The sequence below is a fragment of the Engystomops pustulosus genome, chromosome 3 (assembly GCF_040894005.1).
Source record: "Engystomops pustulosus chromosome 3, aEngPut4.maternal, whole genome shotgun sequence".
Classification (NCBI taxonomy): Eukaryota; Metazoa; Chordata; class Amphibia; order Anura; family Leptodactylidae; genus Engystomops; species Engystomops pustulosus.
The window spans coordinates 229176586-229197264 of record NC_092413.1 but is presented as its reverse complement, the minus strand read 5'-3'; the positions used below and the strand labels follow the sequence as shown (position 1 = coordinate 229197264).

At 46.5% G+C, this 20679-nt stretch overlaps 1 protein-coding gene across 1 annotated transcript; it reads left to right on the top strand.

The window, feature by feature from the left end:
* Nucleotides 1–330: 330 nt before the first annotated feature.
* On the top strand, nucleotides 331–15231 carry LOC140122761 (fucolectin-like). Its single transcript, XM_072143955.1, has 4 exons — nucleotides 331–388; nucleotides 11548–11610; nucleotides 13302–13587; nucleotides 14723–15231. Exons 1-4 carry the CDS (start codon nucleotides 331–333, stop codon nucleotides 15009–15011), a joined length of 696 nt encoding a protein of 231 aa, XP_072000056.1. The 3' UTR covers nucleotides 15012–15231.
* Nucleotides 15232–20679: the final 5448 nt, after the last annotated feature.

The window sequence follows — 20679 nt, the reverse complement described above, 5'->3', positions numbered from 1 at the left end:
GATAAAGTGATACAGGCTGACTACATAACTACAGAAACAGAAAAAAGCAGAACATAAATACAGAACTAGAATCGGCTCAGAAAATTTATATCAACACAACCAAGATCAGGATATACATACAGTATGACGAAGAACAAGGCTCATTACATACCAGGACTAAACTTTGTACATAAATATAGTACCAGAACCAGGCTCAGTACATATCATTAAGATCGTACATAAATACAGTACCAGAACCAAGCTGAGTACATGATACAGCACCAGAATGACTTGTAATGTATAGGTTCCCCAGACCAGCCAGTATTGTATCATTGTAGCGCGGGGGCTAGGATGAAGCTTCTGCTCCTCGTGGTCCTGGTGTGGACGGCGTCTGATGAGGCTTCTGCAGGTTCAGTAACTTCTCTCCTCAGCCGCTTTATAATTATATCCTCCTCTAATATCAGTGATAAGTAAGATATGTGGGAAGAGCGGTGGGAGAGGAGCAGCACAACATCTGCTTTGGAGTCTCTCAACAAGGGTCGGTATGGACTGCGGGATGCATTTTTTTTACCAAGACATTTTTGAACCAGACTCTGCACGTGCCCACTCAGTATATAGACAGCCCCTGCACATGTCTTCTCAGTATTTAGATAGCTCCACCAGTCTACAGTCCGACCCCCCAGTTCACAGCAGATGCCCCCTTTAATGAAATGTCCTGCCAGATGCCCCCTTTAATGAAATGTCCTGCCAGATACCCCCTCCAGTTGAAAAAAAAATGATACTCTCAAGTCACCTGATCACATCACAAGAGGGAATGAGCCCAGGACACGACCTGCCCACACAGGACAGACATAATACTAACAACTATGATGCAGCCGCTGGTGACCTCATAGTATGTGCCGGCCGGCAGATCGTATGGTCGCGTCTCTGCCGGCTGTTACAGCGGAGAGAAGACAGAAGAGAAGCCGCGATGAGCATCGGGGATGCCGGAAGGTGAGTATGTAAGTTTATTTTTTTATGTGCTTGACAAACTGCGGGCTGGCTATATACTTAAGGGGGCTGGCTGGCTATATACTACAAGGGGCTGACTGGCTGTGTACTACTGGGGACTGGCTGGATATATACTACTGGGGACTGGCAGGCTGTATACTACTGGGGGCTGGCAGGCTGTATACTACTGTGGGTTGGCTATATACTACAGGGTGATGCAGGCTATATACTACAGGGGCTGTCTGGCTATATACTACAAGGTTCTGGCAGGCTATATACTACAGGGGCTAGAGGCTACATACTGGGAGTGGCTGTATACTACTGGGGGCAGGCTGTATACTACTGGGGGCAGTGCTGTATACTACTGGGGGCAGTGCTGTATACTACCGGGGGCAGGCAGTATACTACTGGGGGCAGTGCTGTATACTACTGGGGGCAGTGCTGTATACTACTGGGGGCAGTGCTGTATACTACCGGGGGCTGGCTGTATACTACTAGGGGCTGCTGTATACTACTGGGGGCAGTGCTGTATACTACTGGGGGCAAGCTGTATACTACTGGGGGCAGTGCTGTATACTACTGGGGGCAGTGCTATATACTACTGGGGGCAAGCTGTATACTACTGGGGGCAGTGCTGTATACTACTGGGGGCAGTGCTGTATACTACTGGGGACTGGCTGTATACCACTGGGGACTGGCTGTATACCACTGGGGGCAAGCTGTATACTACTGGGGGCAGGCTGGCTACATACTGGGGGGGGGGGGGTCTGTGACCAATGCATTTCCCTCCCTCGGCAATAGGTTTTCCCAGTTTTGGGCGGTAAAATTGGTTGTCCCGGTTTATACTTGGGTCGGCTTATACTTGAGTATATATGGTAGTAGAGGTTAGTCTCACAACCCGACTGATTCAGACTGAGCGCGGGATTTAACATTCAAAATTGTGTCGCAAGCCAAAGCATTTAAATGCACAGGGAAGAAGAAGGTGAACTCCGGGGACCTGAAGGGGGAGGGACACATGCAGGATATCGGGTGCACGATCTACGTGGATCGCGGCACCTGTGCATTCTGGCGGATAGTCCAGATCGGGGTCCGCGACTCGGACGGGTAAGTAAATATGCCTAAAAGATGTTATATATTGGCAGACAGTTACTTCAAGAAGTAAAATATTTCTTCAAAAAGTTTCTCATATGAAAAAAATCCAGTTGTGATGTTTAAAGGAGTTTTCCCAACAAACAAGTTAGACCCAAACGGCTGCGCATGAGTTTTACGGAACGGGCATGCGCAGTGGTCTGCTCATCCTAGGAGCAACGAGGGGTCTGTCCTGTGGATATCCTGCTGCATATGAGAAATTACACTCACCGGCCACTTTATTAGGTACACCATGCTAGTAACGGGTTGGACCCCCTTTTGCCTTCAGAACTGCCTCAATTCTTTGTGGCATAGATACAACAAGGTGCTGGAAGCTCCTCAGAGATTTTGCTCCATATTGACATGATGGCATCACACAGTTGCCGCAGATTTGTCGGCTGCACATCCATGATGCGAATCTCCCGTTCCACCACATCCCAAAGATGCTCTATTGGATTGAGATCTGGAGACTGTGGAGGCCATTTGAGTCCAGTGACCTCATTGTCATGTTCAAGAAACCAGTCTGAGATGATTCCAGCTTTATGACATGGCGCATTATCCTGCTGAAAGTAGCATCAGATGTTACAGGGTACATTGTGGTCATAAAGGGATGGACATGGTCAGCAACAATACTCAGGTAGGCTGTGGCGTTGTACCAAGGGGCCCAAAGAGTGCCAAGAAAATATTCCCCACACCATGACACCACCACCACCAGCCTGAACCGTTATACAAGGCAGGATGGATCCATGCTTTCATGTTGTTGACGCCAAATTCTGACCCTACCATCCGAATGTCGCAGCAGAAATTGAGACTCATCAGACCAGGCAACGTTTTTTTCCAATCTTCTACTGTCCAATTTCGATGAGCTTGTGCAAATTGTAGCCTCAGTTTCCTGTTCTTAGCTGAAAGGAGTGGCACCCAGTGTGGTCTTCTGCTGCTGTAGCCCATCTGCCTCAAAGTTGGACGTACTGTGCGTTCAGAGATGCTCTTCTGTCTACCTTGGTTGTAATGGGTGGCGATTTGAGTCACTGTTGCCTTTCAGCTCGAACCAATCTGCCCATTCTCCTCTGACCTCTGGCATCAACAAGGCATTTCCGCCCACAGAACTGCCGCTCACTGGATGTTTTTTCTTTTTCGGACCATTCTCTGTAAACCCTAGAGATGGTTGTGCATGAAAATCCCAGTAGATCAGCAGTTTCTGAAATACTCAGACCAGCCCTTCTGGCACCAACAACCATGCCACGTTCAAAGGCCACAAATCACCTTTCTTCCCCATACTGATGCTCGGGAGAACTGCAGGAGATTGTCTTGATCATGTCTACATGCCTAAACGCACTGAGTTGCCGCCATGTGATTGGCTGATTAGAAATTAAGTGTTAACGAGCAGTTGGACAGTGAGTGTGGCCGGTGAGTGTAGATATAACACTCAATCAACATCTGAAATCCTCAGATAAATAAGCTGGAACTGGCAGAAAATCAGGAACCGCATAACAGTAATAAACAAAAGTCGTGAAAAATGGTGCCAAGACATATTTAAGACAGGAAAAAACAAAAATCTGCAACTTAAAATTTTCTGATCCCTCACATTTACCAAGAAAAAACATCATTGGCTGAAGAGAGGAAATAGATTCAATGGTTCTTGCATAATAATTCCAGAATTCTGCCGAAATCTAGTTCCTTGCCAAATACTTCATACAATGGGGAGAACGAGCCAAAGTACATAACACCAGGGATATAAGAGGATTATCAGACTTCTCCAAAACTAATCTAACCACTCATCTGCATAACCTGCAGTCCCATGTAACACCACAGATAACACAGTGATATCTCTGAGTACAGATCATGTAGTAGATGTGACCTGCAGTCCTATGTAACACCACAGATAACACAGTGATATCTCTGAGTACAGATCATGTAGTAGATGTGTCCTGCAGTCCTATGTAACACCACAGATAACACAGTGATATCTCTGAGTACAGATCATGTAGTAGATGTGTCCTGCAGTCCTATGTAACACCACAGATAACACAGTGATATCTCTGAGTACAGATCATGTAGTAGATGTGTCCTGCAGTCCTATGTAACAGCACAGATAACACAGTGATATCTCTGAGTACAGATCATGTAGTAGATGTGTCCTGCAGTCCTATGTAACAGCACAGATAACACAGTGATATCTCTGAGTACAGATCATGTAGTAGATGTGACCTGCAGTCCTATGTAAAACCACAGATAACACAGTGATATCTCTGAGTACAGATCATGTAGTAGATGTGACCTGCAGTCCTATGTAACACCACAGATAACACAGTGATATCTCTGAGTACAGATCATGTAGTAGGTGTGTCCTGCAGTCCTATGTAACACCACAGATAACACAGTGATATCTCTGAGTACAGATCATGTAGTAGATGTGACCTGCAGTCCTATGTAACACCACAGATAACACGCAATCGCTGGGTGTTCTTTAAGGGGGATCTGTATACCCCAAATAGCAGTTCTATTTAGTGACAAAATCGAATAGGAACAAATCTGTTTGACTTTCATGTATCTGCAGTAGTGAGCTGTCAGTTGTGGGGTATCTGTATAACGCACATTGCCATACCTTTTGGGGGCTCTAGTTTACAGCCAGATTTACGTGTCAAATCCACGTAGTTTATAAACCACTAAGTCAGACAGAAAGGTGGCAGGTGGAGCAGGCAGAGGTAGCAGCACAGGAAGGGGACGTCACAGCAGGGGTGACTCTGTAGGCTAGAACTGCCGTTGTCATCTACCGGCAGTGTGTTGATCAACAACCCAACCCAAAAGTTGTTGAATGGTTGACTAGGTCATCCAATTCCTCAGATATAACATCTGACAACCCCAGCCAAGAGTCCGTGGATTTCTCAGATACAACAATTAGTTGTCATGGCCCAGGAACAGGTCAGTTGCATTAGAGTTTTCCTGAAAATATCCGGTCTTTGCCCAAAAAGAACTGCAAAGGGGGCACCAGCAGCAGCAGGAGGAGGTCAAAGAAGTGGAGGTGGCGGCAACATGGTAGGCCAGAGAATGGCACAATTATATAGTGTGGAGGTGGTGGCAGCAGAAGCAGCAGTGGGAGCCCACAGGAGTGGAGGCCACATTGTGGTCCAATGACGAAGTTTGAAATTAATTCAAAGTTGAAATTTTCCATTTAAATTTGAAGATTACAGACCCGCATCTTGCATTACAATTTTCCTGAAAATATCAGGTCTTTGCCAAAAAAGAACTGTGAAGGTGGCACCAGCAGCAGCAACAGCAGCAGGAGGAGGAGGAGGTCAGAGGTGTGGAGGTGGCGGCAACATGGTAGGCCACAGAGTGGCACAATGATATAGTGTGGAGGTGGGACAATTCCTGTCCGTGGTAAAGATGGTTGGAGGCAGATGGAGCAACTGGCAGCAGATGTGTGGCATCAGGCAGGTGGAAGCATCAGAATAGGGCCTGAGGCAGGTAGTTAGAACCCCGACTCATTTATCAACGTTTGGGGGAGGCGTCATGGCCGATCTAATCTGATTTATAAGGCATTGGTGAGTTGAAATCCTGGCCGATCCAAGCCTGATTCAGGTCAGGGTGGACAAGCAGGTTCTCCTTGGGGTAACGATGGCCCCCGCCGCACTGAACATCCGCTGTGATGCCCCACTACTGGCCGGGCAGGACAGAATCTCTTCTGAAGATCTGCAAGTTGTGGCCACGCATCAAGTTTGGCTGCCCAGTAGTCCATGGGATCCTCTACATGAGGTTGTAAAGTGCTGTCCAAGGGTCTGCTCCATATCCTGCTGCTGCTGGCAGCTACCCTCCTCACTAGGCAGGTGAAGGAAGTTGCTCATTAAGGAATCCAGATTTAAGCTGGTGCTGATGGAGCTGCTACTGCTCCTATGCCCCCCCCCCAGTTCCCCACAGCACCCGTGGCAGTAGTACTTGAGCGATGATTGCCAGGAATACTCTGTTCAGATCTGACAGAGGATGGAAAATGGCGCACATAGTGGCCAACTGTGTGCACAGTATTTCTCTATAGTATGCCAGTTGTTTCTCCCTCTCAGAAGATGGAAAAAAGTCACCCATTTTTGACCGGTAGTGAGGGTCCAAGAGGGCGGAGAGCCAAAAGTCATCCCCATGCAGGATGTTGACTATTCGGCTGTCACTTGTTAGGCAAAGCAGCATTCTGCGGGCCATCTGCGCAAGTGACTCTGAGGGACTCCCAGCCTCCATCTCCACAGTATACTGCCATGGTGCTTCTGGGTCATCTGACTCGTCTTCTACCTCCTCCGGATGCTCCTGATCCTCCTCTCTTGTCACCTGAGTGGAAAAAACATTGATTTCACCAGACTCTGCTGCATGAGCTGCCAGTGGCTGACATCAAAGTTCCGCTTGCATCATCAAAAAATCATTAATGGCTTTTCTCTGTTCATACAGACGGTCTAACATATGGAGGCTGGAATTCCAACGAGTGGAAACATCGCATATCAGACTGTTGGGGAACTCGAGAAGGGTGTGCTTGGCTTTGTAAGAATTGCTGAAGTGCATGCAGTTTCCTGGCCATTTTTAGAATGTCTTCCAGATGGGTGGAAGACTTGAGGAATCTGTTGTCAACCAGATTGAACACGTGCGCCATTCAGGGCGTGTGGGCCATCCTTACTCGGTGCAGCACGGACACCATGTTCCTCCAATTGTCTGTCACCATGGTTCCGATTTTTAGTTGTCGCAGAGAAAGCCACACATTGATTTCTGGTTGTATGACGCGGAGCAGTTCCTCCCCTGTGTGATGTCTTTCTCCCAGGAAAACCAGGTGTAGAACTGCGTGACACGGCTGTGCCCTGCACATGTGGTATGATGGAGCAGCACTTGTGGAGGCTGAGGAGGTGGTGGAGAAGGAGGAGGCGGACACTGGCGCAGGAGCAGCAGTTTGACAATGTGGAGGAGAAAGCGCTGTCTCTTGTGGAAGTTGTTGGTGTGGCTGGGCAGGAAGCACATTCACCCAGTGGGCTGTAAAGGACATGTACTGGCCCTGACTGTAGTTACAGCTCCACACCGTGCTGCCGTGCACCTTGGAAGAAACTGATAAGCTCAAGGACTGGCCCAACTTCAGTTGTAAATATTGGTGAAGGGCTGGCAGTGCCTTTTTGGAAAAAAAAATTGCGTCTTGGAACTCTCCACCTTGGTTCGGCACAAGCCATTAGTTCTCTGAAGGGTGCAGAGTCCACCACTTGGAAAGGGAGTGACTGCAGTACCAACAACTTTGACAAGAGCACGGTCAGCTTCTGCACCTTAGGATGGCTGGTAGCATAAAGTTGTCTCTTTGAATTGTCCTCTTTCAACAACTGCTGGCACCATGCGTAGGGAGGAGCAGGAGCATGATGTCAAAGACAAACAGCTCCCTTCGGGAGAGGTGCTGGGGCCTTGACTGGCTGAAATGGCATGTGTGCCACTAGGTTCCGCTGTTGCTGCGGCGCCAGGATGAAACCTCCACATCTGTTCCACATTTCTCCCAGGCCATTGGATGGTGACACTGCATGTGTTGGCGCAGGGCCGTGGTGCCAACGTAAACTCCCTGGCCACGCTTCACTTTCTGCCCGCAGATGCTACATATACACACTACACAAGCTTGGCTCCTCTGGTGTGATTTTACTGCCAACAATCTGCACTGAACGACTACTACTGGCGCTGCCTCGCAGAGCCCCTGTACCACTGCTTACTTGGACCTGCAAATCGGGATTTGTACCTTGCGGCTGTTTGGCTCCTGTGCTCACACTGCTGCCACCCTGCTGACTCACGGCCACAGTAGCGAACAGGCCACTTGCTGCCTGTTCCGCTGCCTGACGCGCAAGCTTACACTCTCTTCGGGCGAAGATGAATCCCTTGTTACACCCGGCTCCCAAGTGCAATCGACTACATCTTCGTCAATTTGCGTTTCCCGGTCACTGCTACTCTCCTCACCGGTGTCAGTATGCACAGTCTGACTACTTGCAAGTGCAACATAGTCTCCCATACCACTGTCCACATCTCTACTTTACCCCCTACTGCACGAAGCAGCAGATGTCTGCCCCGCCTCTTCAATACCAAGCAGCTGCTGACTGTCCTCAAAGAGTTCGTGCTCACTGTATAGTGGAACTGAGCCCAGACCACCTATTAGCTCTGTGGCTGCGGGAAAGGAACAGGACAGAGCCTGGTTGAGGACAGGTGAGGGCCGCTGACCTGCTCCTGGGCAATGCCAACTGTTGTTGTATCTGACGAACCCACTGACTCTTGGCTGGAGTTGTCAGATGTTATATTTGAGGAATTGGGTGACCTAGTCAACCATTCAACAACCTTTGGGTTGTTGATTAACACACTCCCGCTAGATGACAATGGCAGTTCTGGCCTCACAGAGTCACCCCTTATTGTGCTGGGACCTCTGCCTGCTCCACCTGCCACCTTTCTGTCTGACAAAGTGGTTTATAAACTACGTGGATTTGACACTTATTTGTTGCTCTCAACGTTAGTAACAAAAAGTATTGGAATTTGCGTTATACAGATACCTCACAACGGACACCCTGTAATTGGAGCAAAAATCACTCTGTAAACTATGTGAATTTGACACTTATTTGTTGCTGTGAACCTTAGTAACAAAAAGTATTTGAATTTGCGCTCTACAGATACCCCACAATGGACACCCTGGGATTGGAGCAGAAATCAGTACAGATAGTATGTGGATTTTACACAGAATTCTTCCTATTCACTTCAGCAACAAAAAAGAACTGCTATTTGGGGTATACAGATCCCCCAAAATGGAAACCCTTGGAGCAAAAATCACTACAGCACAGTACAGTAGAAGCAGCTGGACGCTACAGGCAGCACATGCAGTCTGAAGTGCCGAGATTAGAAAATGGCTGCCTCTTTTATAGTCTGTGTGACATCACAAAAGCCTGCTGGTCGCTGATTGGCTTACAGGTCTGCACATGTCATCGGGGGTGTTCCTTTCTCCTTCCCAGAGTTCTCTGCCCCATGTAACATGTTGTACTCGCGCCTATTTTGTTAATAAAGGAGGGGAAAAAAATTTGCTCCCACGTATCACCGTAAACTTTAGATTCGTGACAAATCAAATTTTTCCTAAAATTCTAACCGAAGTTAGAATCATTAGAATCGATTCGCCCATCTCTAATGTTAATGCATATTATACTGTGAGCATGTCCCCATCTCTTATCCCCAACCCATAGCTCCATGCTGATCATATATAAGACAGCACATGTACTTGTATTTATGGATATTCATCCTCCCTGTTTATTGTATGTATATTCTGCATCTGTCCCTGTACCCAATGGGGCTCACAATCTTATCAACCTGTTTTGGAGGACCCAGAGGAAAGCCATGCAAACAAGGAGAGAACATACAAACTCTTTACAGATGTTGACCTTGGGACTTGAACCCAGGTCCCCAGCGCTGCAAGGCTGTAATGCTAACCACTCAGCCACTATGCTGCTCCAATGCTATCTTTTTGTTCCCTGTTTCACTATACCCTACAATAAAAGTTGAATTGGATACCACTCCAGAATCAATGAGTTGCTAGGAGGGAGTTTAGCTGCCTGTCAGCCTATGCCCCTCTTACATAAGGAGGACAGAACAGTGAGTGTTATAGACATCTCACTAGAACACACTAAGTCTTTCCTCAAGCCGGCTGCCTGATATCAGTGAACTTGTTTGTGGAGGCACTTGAATGCAGACGTCAAACCAATAATAAAGCTCTATACTTACCAGTTACCACTATACTTGCTATGGACATCAGGCACCAGCAAGGAAAAGTCTCATGCATATTACTACTGCCTGTACAAGCGTCTATGACTCCTATACAGGCGTTAATGTAACCTTCGTGTACAGGTGAATATTCTTACTTTCCCTCTTCTTTTATACTGTAGATAATGGGACACAATTACTTACCCGGTCCAGTCGCGATCCCGCGGCGTGTTGTCCGACGTTGATTCATGTTTGCCGGGATTCACTAAGGTCGTGCGCCCGATATCCACCAGATGTCGCTGCTGCACCGAGGTCCGAGTTCAACTTCTGCTTCCCGGTGCATTTAAGTGCTTGATCTTGCGACACAAATTCTTTTATAAATTCCACGTTTTTTCCGATTCCGTCGGGTTGTCTGACGGCCATGCCCCCCCGATTTCTGTCGCGTGAAGGCCGGCACCAATGTGCCAAAATCTGATCGCGTGCGCCAAAAACCCGGGGAAAGTGAGCGATTCGGACCCTTAGTAAATGAGCCCCAATAATTATATATTTAAAGATGGAGAGAGTTTGGCGCATGACGAGTTTGGGTACATGGAGAGAGCTCATCGGTTGCCATGACAGCCTCTGGTCCAAAGACCTGAGGCGGTCTCATTTTAACCCTTTCATTACAATGTGCGGTTTCACATTTAAATGAATGAGGAGGAAAATCCCCATATACTGCCATACCATAGTATGGCAGTATATGATAGGATCGATCAGACAACCTAGGATTTTGGCGCATCGGTGCCGGCTTTCACGCAACAGAAATCGGGGGGCATGGCCATCGAACAACCCGACGGATTCGGAAAAAAATGCAGAATTTAAAAAAAAACGATTTGTGTCACAAGATCAAGCACTCACATGCATTGGGAAGAAGAAGGTGAACTCCGGCGTACTGCTGGATATCGGAAGCACGACCTAAGTGAATCCTGGCAGACCCGAATCCTCGTCGGACAGCGCAACGCGGGATCGCGAATGTACCGGGTAAGTAAATGTGCCCAATATATAAATATAACAGTTATAGCATGATTTGTACACCTCTGCTCATGCACATGGAGGTGTCATAAGAGGTGAATGTTATGTGATGTCTTTGGCTTCTCACATTTCTTGCATCATTTTATGTTTGTGGATTTACTGTGATATGTGAAGTTTCCGGATCACTCACCGCACAACGAATAATCTCTATGTACATAAGACTGGAGCGGCCCAATGACAATCACTGCCCAATCCCTGCCCCGGAATGTATGGGTTGAGGACACCCTGGACTATATAAGAGGCTCCCATCACCTCTGGGGATACGGCTGGTGAATATTCCTACAGCAAGGTAAGATCTCCCTGATATTAGTTATTAGCACAGGATCTGTATGTTAGGGGAGGTAGCGGGATGTAGCAGAGCTGGGGGATGACATAGTCTACAGGTACTGGTCACACTATTAGAAGTCATGTTTTCATTGTATCAGCCTGTAATTATCTGCAATAAATTATACACTGAAAAAACCTTATGTCGCTATAGACCAGTCCGCAGCGGAGAACCACTAGTCCCAGCAGTCCCTGCATTGCTTATTACCATCTCATTCACACATTGCAGTTTTGGGTTTAGTGAATAATGGCTTCCCATTTCCCTGGGTTTTCCTCCGTTACCCGCTGTGTGATAGTGATGTGACCTCCTCGCTCTTCTGTCCTTCACAGGAGGAATCATGATGTCCATCACTTTCCTGCTGCTCCTGATTATTGGGACAAGTAACGCTCAGTGTAAGTTCCATAGAAGTGGAGATAATAATATGACATTCATTGCTCGTTAATACCGAAGGCCAACAATCACAATACAAACCCAACAGCACCGGCAGGACCAGAACTTGGCCCGAAAAAGGACTCACCATAAGGTTCAGTAATGATCAGAGGTCCAGAGCAAAGAAGAAAGACCAGTGTAACGCATTACTAATCACAGATCAATCATCATACAGTCCTCACATAATACTGCCATACAGTGTAACACTGCTATCACTATACACTACTCACATCATACATAATACTGCCATACAGTGTAATACTCACATCATACATACATAATGGACCAACATGAGGAGAGAAAAAGAACTGGACGGCACATCCACACATCACACAATGATCTACTGCCGCTAGGCTACATTATATAACGAACTCAAGGTTCTTAGTTACATTTTGATCAAATCGTATAAGCCCACCAACCACTTCAAGGTGACCTCTTTTTGGTGGGTCCCTACGCTATTGAGTGCGGCATCACACGGCGCCCACCACCGCTGCAGCACTGCGCCGGCAGGGACCAAGACCTGGTTGGCCCCCAGCACCCGTACTGGCAGGTATAGCCCCCATGGCTCCAGGCCCGGGTCCCCACCAGCACCGCACAACAGAAGCAGTGACGCCATGCAACACCGCACCATGTGAACAGGAAAAAGGCTCACCATGTGTGAACAGGTGTTGTTTTTCTCTCCTCATGTTGGTTATACATACATAATGGGGCACATTTACTTACCCGGCCCAGTCGCGATCCCACGGCGCGTTGTCCGATGCTGTTTCGGGTCTGTCGGGATTCACTAAGGTCCGTCCGTGCGCCCGATATCCACCAGGTGTCACTGCTGTGCCGAGGTGCGCCGGAGTTCACTTACTTCGTCCCGGTTTCCTGCAAGTGCTGATCTTGCTACAAAAATTATTTTTTAAATTACGCAGTTTTTTCGAATCCGTCGGGTTGTCCGACGGCCATGCCCCCCTGATTTCTGTCGCATGAAAGCCGGTCCGGCTTCTGTCGCATGAAAGCCAATCCGATCGCATGCGCCAAAATCTCGGGGCAAGTCGGCGCAAATCGGAAATCGTCGGGAAACCCGTCTAAAGTGCGCGATTCGGACCCTTAGTAAATGAGCCCCAATATGTGTATAATATCTCCTACACATAATACTGCCATACACAAAATCCATGTAAACTACATACCCAACATCTACTACAGATATCACCGTCATACCACATCCACGCTGCCGGACTGTCACACTTTTTTCTTCTCTTGTCAAAACTATTGTTAGACACTTTGGCACCAAAATTGTTCACAATTAAACATGAAACCCTTTAACATCACGACTATGACTAAGAGCTAGGAAGCTCGAAACGCGTCAGTCTGTGACCCTCAATGAGTATTGGATTTTATATGATCCGAATAGAATACAAATTTCATAGAGAAGATTGCAATGTGCTGGAGGAATCTCTTTCTTTCCTGAATCTACCTCTACGTTTCTCAGGTGAACCTCACAAGCCTCAAGCTTTCTGTATCGGGGTTGTAGTGGACATAGCACAAGGAAACTTAGTAATACTGTAAGGAGAGGACAATGGAGGAGACATTGATAACCTCTTTGTTGTTTTAGATTATACATGAAATTAGGATATAACATGACTACAACTTCTTTCTCTTCCTTCAGATAAAAATGTTGCTCTTCAGGGTCGACCAACACAATCTTCAAATGCAGGTTGGCTTAGTACTGGGCAAAATGCCATAGACGGGAACACAGATTCTCTATACCTTCATGGGTCATGTTTTTCAACAAATTTTGAGCTTTCGCCCTGGTGGAGATTGGATCTACTGAAATCCTATAAAATATCACATATACTGATCACTAATCGTGGAGACTGCTGTGAAACATTTATCAATGGGGCAGAGATTCTCATCGGAGACTCGTTGGCCAATAATGGCAATAACAATCCAAGGTAAGGCAATGTAAGCTCAACCTTCAGCCGGGGCAGTTATGTTGCAGAAAGCCCAGGTAACAGAGAGGGATTCACTGTTATAAATAACTAATATTAGACCAATTACAACCTGTGATGCTGGATTCTGGCTCCAAACTGTATATTTAGGTCCTGCCCTCCCATCCCCTGGTGTATTGGGCTGCCTCCTGGTAGTGCCTCCAGCCTCTAGAACAACACACTGACAGACACAGCAAACATTCTGGCACTAACTCGCATTGATGTGCCATCCTGGATGAGCTGCACTTCCTGAGCCACTTGTGTGGGTTACCGAGATGTCATAGGGAGGTCATACAGGCACATGGGGGCCAGACACAATACTGGGCCTCATCAGGAGCATGCTGAGGTGTTGTAGGGAGGTCATACAAGCACGTGGAGGCCACATACAATGCTGAACCTCATTAGGAGCATGCCGAGGTGTGGTAGGGAGGTCATACATGCACGTGGAGGCCACATACAATGCTGAACCTCATTAGGAGCATGCCAAGGTGTTGTAGGGAGGTCATACAGGCATGTGGAGGGCACACACAATACTGAGCCTCATCAGGAGAATACTAGGGCATTGCAGGGAGGACATAAAGGCACATGGAGGCCTCACACAATACTGAGCCTCATCAGGAGCATGCCGAGTTGTTGTAGGGAGGTCATACAGGCACATGGAGGCCACATACAATGCTGAACCTAATTAGAAGCATGCCGTGGTGTGGTAGGGAGGTCATACATGCATGTGGAGGCCACATACAATGCTGAACCTCATTAGGAGCATGCTGAGGTGTTGTAGGGAGGTCATACAGGCATGTGGAGGGCACACACAATACTGAATTTCATCAGGTGCATGCCGAGGTGTTGTCGGGAGGTCATTCAGGCACTTGGAGGCCTCACACAATATTGAGCCTCATCAGGAGCATGCAGGGGTGTTGTAGGGAGGTCATACAGGCACGGTGGTCAGTATGCTATCTGCAAAAAAAAGGAGAGCACACGGATGTCAAAAACATCATATGGATGTCTGAATGAGCCCTTAGAGCTCATCGCTCATCGCATTGGCCTAGGACATCAGCACAGACATCATTGTAATGAATGTAATTTTATTTATTTGCAGATGTGCAAGTGTTTCATCCATTGGACTCGGCGGCACTGGAACCTTCCAATGCAACGACATGAAGGGTCAATATGTGAACATCGGCTTACCAGGAAGATTGGGGTTTCTGACCTTCTGTGAGGTTCAGGTCTTCGTATCTTCTAAGAATATCCCGACAAACAATAACCCAGCGCAGGGTAGTGCTAACGCTAATGCGAATGCTAATGCTAACGCTAATGTTAATGTTAATATCTACTCCAGGGCTAAGCAGCAGCCCAAGGGCCAAAAAGGGGGGAGTAGTCGCAAATAACTGACTCTGCGCTGGGAATTGTGACTAAATCACGGATCGTAGTTACAGTGTTCAGGACAGGCTGTAATAAATCCCCCCCTAATATTTTTATTGTATAACACAATCAACCAAAAACAACCATATATATACAAATAGCAATAGAATAAAGCAGCGCTAACTGCACAAATGTTTCTGGGATGGGTCAAAGCCCCGAACTTTGTTCATAAAAGTAAAATAAATTTTAAAAATACATTAAAAATTTTGTAAAATACATTGCTTTTAATAAAAAAACGTAATAAAAAAATGTTGCTGTTGTGGACCTTATTTCACCTCATATTTGGGGTGCCATCCTTTTTCCTTTTATATACTGTACTAGCATTGCCCTGGTAGAAAATAACTGTTCTTAGCTATAACTAAATAGAATGAGTTAACAAAACTCTGAGTGACTACTTTGACCTTCACTGTCTCTTTCAGTGACAGTCTCTGACCATCTGTTTCAGTGACAGTCTCTGACCATCTGTTTCAGTGACAGTCTCTGACCATCTCTTTCAGTGACCGTCTCTGACCATTTCTTTCACTGACCATCTCTGACCATCTTTTTCAGTGAACGTCTCTGACCATCTCTTTCAGTGACCGTCTTTGACCATCTCTTTCTCTATGTGTCTCTTTCCGCTGACTGTCACTGACTGTCACCGACTGTCTCTTTCAGTGACTGTCTCTCACCAACTCTTTCAGTAACCATCTTTGAAAGTCTCTGTCCCTGACCATCTCTGTCTCTGACCCAGGGGCGTCGCTAGGTCAAAAGGTTTTGCCCGGTGGCCCGGATCTCCCTGGGTCCGGAGGACATTAGCCCCGCTGCCCGGGCATCCTCCTCTCTCTCTTCACGATCAGTGTTCACTGCTTTCCCTGCAGGACCTGTGATGATGTCACGATCACATGATCTGCAGGGGGAAGCAGTGCACGGAGCTGCAGGAGTGAGGTGAGAGGGAGAACATAGGGAGATCTACACTCACCGGCCACTTTATTAGGTACACCTGTTAACACTTAATTTCTAATCAGCCAATCACATGGCGGCAACTCAGTGCATTTAGGCATGTAGACATGGTCAAGACAATCTCCTGCAGTTCAATCCGAGCATCAGTATGGGGAGGAAAGGTGATTTGAGGCCTTTGAACGTGGCATGGTTGTTGGTGCCAGAAGGGCTGGTCTGAGTATTTCAGAAACTGCTGATCTACTGGGATTTTCATGCACAACCATCTCTAGGGTTTACAGATGTAACCCAGGGAAAACAGGGGTATCATCATCTCTAGATCCCTGCCTCACAAACACTGCTAAACTGTGCACATACACCTGTGTATCACACTACTACACAGCAACTATAGAGTTAACTAAACAAAGCTGCTGTAGTGACATCACACAATATTGTTACATTTGCAGACCAGGCCCAGTGTCTGAGTTGTTGTAGTGCAGAGCAGGTCCAGTGTCTGAGTTGTTGTAGTGCAGAGCAGGTCCAGTGTCTGGGTGGTAGTGCAGAGCAGGTCCAGTGTCTGGGTGGTAGTGCAGCAACCAGTAGCAGCAGAAGCACCTCAGTAAAGCTGGGAAGAGATTGCACATTAATTGCACATAAGAAAGAGCTGGAAGGACAAGATATTTCTGTACAGGACAGAGAGAATGAGTATATGTAACTGCAGAAGCTACAGAGGATCCAGAGACATGTGCAGAGGGAGGACACTGGAGACACCTCAGCCTCATACATCAGGTACTGAAGCCACTGCCCCGGCCCCTAGAATCTTATTATTACTGTGATTGCTGTATGAAGTGTTCATACTGCTGAGAATAAACTGTTCAAAGAGACTGTGGAACATGTGATTATCTATCTGGGCCTTATATCCCCTAAACTACACACCCTCAGAATCCTAAAAGAACTCGCCCCTGCTAGCCCATCGTGGTCTGGCGTGTGTGGCTGTTACATTGGTGGCCCGTACGGGGATTTTGAGTGGATTTGGGATGCCCCAGAGTCTCTTAAAGAGACAGTACATTGCTAGTGAATCTCAGAACTGTGTGTAAAGAGAAAGTGTCTTGCTGTACCAACAATAGCCATGGACATACAGCAACAGTTAGATGCCATCAGTGGGTCTCTCCTGCCATTAACCCACGCAGAACTGGTGCCAGTGGCCAAACAAGCCAAGGTGCCAGAGGTCAGAATTAATCAAGCCTGCACCCGCAGACATCTTATCACAGCCATTAATAGCACCCTAGATGAAGCTGAGGAGAGTGAAGAATCAGAGACTGTGATTGTGTTCTTGCAGAGACTAGCCCAATTTATTGCAAGCCTGGGAACTAGTAACTCAGATGATTGTTTGGTGCCTGAAGATGACCTGTCATCCCCACAAAAGGTGCTGCAAGGATTAAAAGATCAGGTTCAAGCCATACAACAGACTGTGTTAGAGTCAGCTATTACACTGGAAGGGGTATTTAGCACTGGTCCATCTCCAAGCAAGTCTAAGCCAGTAAAGAGAACCAGTCCTACTCCTGAGATCACCATCAGGAAAGAGTTTAAAATAAATGGCAAGATTGGGGAGAGAGAGGAAAGAGAAAGACTGTCCTATACTAATCTCATTCATCAGATAGATTTGGGAGTCCAGAAAGGATACCGTGATGAAGAAATTATTGAAGCGGTAGTGAAAGCCATCAGTCCAGGACTGCACCTCAGAAATATGCTGGAAATGAAAAACAATCTGACTTTACCCCAACTCAGAATTATCTTAAAGGGACATTACAAAGAAGAAAGCACATCTGACCTTTACCATAAACTGATCAATATCTCTCAAAACTTCTTGTTCAGAGCTATTGTGCTTAAAGAGAGGCTTTTGTTTGCATCCAGAGAAGATGAAGCAGAAGAAAGATTTGATCCAGGTTTAATCCAGAAGAAGTTTCTCAGATCTGTTTGGACAGGTTTATTAAGTGAAAACATCAAATTCCAGTTGAAGCGGTATCTGGAAGTGCCCCACATAACAGATGAGGAATTAATTGAGAAACTGAATGATGCTGTCAGCCTTGAATCAGAAAGAGAACAAAAGTTAAAGAAGCAGTCTGCAAGCAAAATCACCAAGGTGACTCCTCCTAAAACAGAAATGGTGGGTGTGCCACGAGGAGAAGTCAGAGAAACTGATCTTGTGCCTAATCAAGCACCAATCACCTCCAAAACACTACTTAAAGCGACAGTAGCACCAACTGATTGGGAAGCAGTAGTGAGTGATCTTCGAGCAGAATTGGCTGAAGTGAAAAGAGCCTTAAGAGCAGAACCAGAACAGAGATTCAGGAGAACACGTGGAGTCTTTCAACACAGACCACCCCGGGTGGACAGACCACCTCCAGCTTGTGAAGATTGCATAAACTCCAATCAAGCTAGAGCATGTTGCCATTGCCTTAAATGTGGTGAAGAAGGACATTTTTCTCAAGACTGCAGAGTACCTCGTTTCAAGCAGTTAAAAGGCAGTGGGTTGCTGGTGAGGGACAACCAGTAACCTCAACCCCAAAGAGGTCCCAAACTAATCACACAAACCATGCTTTGTCTTTTGAAGCTACTCAGAATGAAGAGAGGTTGCGCCAATATTATCCCCAATTGTGTGACCGTCTTCAACAACTACAAGCAAGAAGAAACTACTCAGTCACCAGTATTGATAGTGACACTTCTTCAGGCTATGCGCCATCAGAGGAAAGCATGTCAGAAGACCAGCCTAAAGTAATTAACCTGGTTGGAGAAAAATGCATGATCCAGTGCATACTAGATGGATTTCCTTTTAAAGCTCTGTGGGACACAGGAGCTCAAGTCAGTATCCTGAATGAAGAGTGGAGGCGACAATACCTACCTCACACCAGACTCAGGTCAGTACAAGAACTGGTAGGGTCTGGCCCATTTAGTGGAAGAGCTGCAAATCAGACTGTAATACCTTTCTTAGGATGGGTTGAAGTTACCTTTTAATTGTGTGCCAAGCAGAACAATTCTTGTGAACTGTCAGTACCTTTCCTGGTTACTAGTGACCAGCGAGTCGCAGAAGAACCTATTATTGGTTACAATGTGATTGCTAAAGTGGTTCAGCAAACCAAGAGTCACACTCCACTAGTGGATTCAGTGTCTGCATCCTTTGCATTACCTAACAGGGCAGCAGAGAGAGTGGTGCAAGCTCTCAAGAAGGCCGAAACAACTTTGTCAGTCCGGGAGGTAAGGATAGGCCTACGCTCAACTACCATTCCTGCTCATACAGCGGTGGGAGTGAAGTGTGGTGTCAGAGTGGGACCAAGACCAAAGCCACAGAAGATGCTGTTTGTTCCTCAAGATCCTGCTCAGGTGCCTGAAGGAGTCATCACAGGTGAGACTGTGGTAAGCGTTCCTTATAGTGGTTTTGCCAAAGTGACTGTGCTAGTTATGAATTCCACCAAGCATGAAGTGAAATTGGATCCTAGAACTTCATTGGGACATCTTGAAGATATCAAGACTGTTTACCCAGCCAATGTGAGACCAATCCATTCACCACCTGAGAGTGCATCATCATCTCCTAGAGTGAACACCTGTCAACAAGAGAAACAGACACCTTCATCGAGAGAACATTGGGATCCACCGGCTTCCCTAGAGCATTTGGGAGCAGAAGAACAACAGATGGTAAGACGGATGTTGAGAGAAGAATGTCATGCCTTTGCCAAAGATGACTTTGATGTTGGTTGTATTCCTTCACTGAAAATGAGGATCAACCTTAAAGATAATACTCCAGTGACTAAGGGGTATACAGGAGTACCAAAACCTCTACACAAAGAAGTTAAAGAATACCTACAAGACCTTATCAACAGAGGATGGGTCCAGAAGTCAAAATCATCTTATTCCTCTCCCATTGTGTGTGTTAGGAAGAAGGATGGAACTCTTAGACTTTGCTGTGACTACAGAGAGTTAAATTCAAAGACTATACCAGATCGTCATCCTCTACCCAGAATACAAGATATGATAGACAGCTTGTCCGGAAGCACTTGGTTTTCTGTCCTAGACCAAGGCAAGGCCTATCATCAAGGTTTTATTGAAGAAGCCAGTAGACCATTGACCGCCTTCATTACTCCTTGGGGTCTCTATGAGTGGATTCGCATTCCCTTTGGACACAGCAATGCACCTGCCAAGTTTCAAAGAAGCATGGAAGCCTGTATGGAAGGATTGAGAGATGATATCTGCCAGCCTTATTTGGATGATAACCTCGTCCACAGTAAGACCTTCGCTGATCATGTGGAACACATAAGAACTGTTCTACAACGTTATCAACAACATGGAGTGAAGCTGACACCCAAAAAATGTGAACTCTTCAAGAGAAAGGTCAGATATCTTGGAAATATTGTATCCGGAGAAGGTTATACAATGGATCCAAAAGAAATTGCTCCAGTGAAAGCATTGAAAGACAAACCTCCATCTACAGTAGGAGAACTAAGAAAGGTTCTAGGTTTCCTTTCTTACTACCGAACTTACATTCAGAACTTTCCAAGATTGCATCTCCTTTATATGCTCTCTTGTCAGTGCTGTGACACCAGAGGACAAAAAGAAGAAAGAAAGCAGACCTAAAACCAAAGGAAGAATATCAGCTTCTGCCCAACAACCTATCAACTGGACGTCTCATCACCAAGAAGTGCTAGAGGAACTAGTTGACTGTTT

What these genes read in the sequence shown, in the direction of transcription:
- LOC140122761 (XM_072143955.1), top strand. Translation starts at nt 331, where the DNA reads ATGAAGCTTCTGCTCCTCGTGGTCCTGGTGTGGACGGCGTCTGATGAG. An exon ending in GTCTGATGAGGCTTCTGCAG is followed by an intron (nt 389 to 11,547) that starts GTTCAGTAACTT and finishes TGTCCTTCACAG; the next exon opens with GAGGAATCATGATGTCCATC. An exon ending in AATGGCAATAACAATCCAAG is followed by an intron (nt 13,588 to 14,722) that starts GTAAGGCAATGT and finishes ATTTATTTGCAG; the next exon opens with ATGTGCAAGTGTTTCATCCA.